Source organism: Frankliniella occidentalis, unplaced genomic scaffold (genome assembly GCF_000697945.3).
Source record: "Frankliniella occidentalis isolate FOCC.00 unplaced genomic scaffold, Focc_3.1 Scaffold3635, whole genome shotgun sequence".
Taxonomy (NCBI): domain Eukaryota; kingdom Metazoa; phylum Arthropoda; class Insecta; order Thysanoptera; family Thripidae; genus Frankliniella; species Frankliniella occidentalis.
Genome location: NW_026270690.1, coordinates 1,830 through 3,384, shown reverse-complemented (window position 1 = coordinate 3,384; position 1,555 = coordinate 1,830). Strand labels below are relative to the sequence as shown.

Below are 1,555 nucleotides of genomic sequence, written 5' to 3'. Positions count from 1 at the left end.
TGTTATTTTTCTTCTTTCAGTACAACATTCGTCAAACTGCTCTAAAATTGACTGCCAACAGTATGTACGGTTGCTTAGGCTTTTCCTTCTCAAGATTTTATGCTAAACCCCTAGCTGCTCTGGTTACAGGTATGGTCTTATGTGAATCAATATATGAAGCACTCCTAGTTATGTAACTTTTTTGTGATCTTTTCTTTTTCTATTGGCCATTTAAATTTTTAAATCTTACTTTTACAGCTAAAGGCCGTGAAATTTTAATCAGCACAAAAGATCTTGTTCAGAAATTGAACTATGAAGTTATTTATGGTGATACAGATTCTATTATGATTAACACTAATTGCTTAGATTATGGAGAAGTTTTCAAAATTGGACACAAGGTGAAACTTCTGTCAACACTGTTAATTTTTTAAAAGTCTTTTGGAATCTTAAAAATTATATTATTTCTAATCTAACAGATCAAAGCTGAGGTGAATAAACTGTACCGCCAAGTGGAACTTGATGTGGATGGTGTCTTCAAATATATGTTGTTGTTGAAAAAGAAGAAGTATGCTGCTGTCACAATGAGTCAGTTACCTAGTGGAGAGTTCATTACTTCTCAAGAGCTTAAAGGCTTGGACATTGTTCGCAGAGATTGGTCTCAGATTTCAGCAGAAGCAGGAAAGTATGTGTTGTAGTTAGTTTTTTCACGATTTTTTTAATGGCAATTTTGGCACTAATATATGTACTAATATATTTTGGTTTCTGATAGGTTCATACTATCTCAAATTTTGTCTGATATGCCTCAAGATGACAGAATAGAGGCTATTCATGCCCACTTAGTAAAGTTAAGGGAAGATCTAGAAGAGGGAAAAGTTCCTATGCAACTTCTAGCCATCACTAAACAGCTCACAAAAAACCCTGAAGAATATGTTGATCACAAAAATCAACCCCATGTACTTGTAGCAATGCGCCTCAACTCTCGTGGGGGCAAGCGTATTCGAAGTGGTGATACAGTCGCCTATGTGATCTGTGATGTAAGTTCTTCAATGTGTAAAAAAATTATTTGGTGATTTCTTATGTACGTTTTATTTAAGTTTTCTATGCTTGCAGGATGGCTCAAATTTAAGTGCCATGCAACGAGCGTACCATGTTGATGAATTGAAGACAAATAAGTCACTGAAAGTTGATGTCAAGTATTATTTAGCTCAGCAGATCCATCCAGTAGTTTCAAGACTGTGTGACCCTATTGATGGTACAGATGCAGCTCGTATTGCAGAGTGCCTTGGTTTAGATCCTACGTCATATCGGCGCCAAATGCAAAGAGCAGAAGAAAATGAAGAATTGGGTCTTGGCGAGAAGTCTGTTCTAGATGCTCAAGAACGTTTTAGAGACTGTGACAAGTTCAAATTTAAGTGTAGAAAGTGTGCTAAAGAAATTGTCATTGATTCCCCGTACAGAAAAACTGTAAGTTTTCCATGCACAGTTGTCCTCACCTCATATTGTAATAGGATGTATACTGTAATTGATTTTTTTTTTTTAATTTCCTTTTTTGACAGGAGACTAGTGAATATGAACT

The 1,555-nt window shown here is 35.6% G+C and overlaps 1 protein-coding gene across 1 annotated transcript in view; it reads left to right on the top strand.

Annotated features, from left to right (window-relative positions):
- Positions 1-14: 14 nt before the first annotated feature.
- LOC113216818 (DNA polymerase alpha catalytic subunit-like) overlaps positions 15-1,555 on the top strand; it is a gene marked incomplete at its 3' end in the record, with an annotated part of 3,366 nt that continues 1,825 nt past the window's right edge. The window contains exons 1-3 of the mRNA XM_052276605.1: positions 15-129; positions 238-377; positions 456-661. Of these exons, the coding sequence (XP_052132565.1) occupies positions 63-129; positions 238-377; positions 456-661 (413 nt within the window). The remainder of the gene's footprint in view (positions 130-237; positions 378-455; positions 662-1,555) is intronic.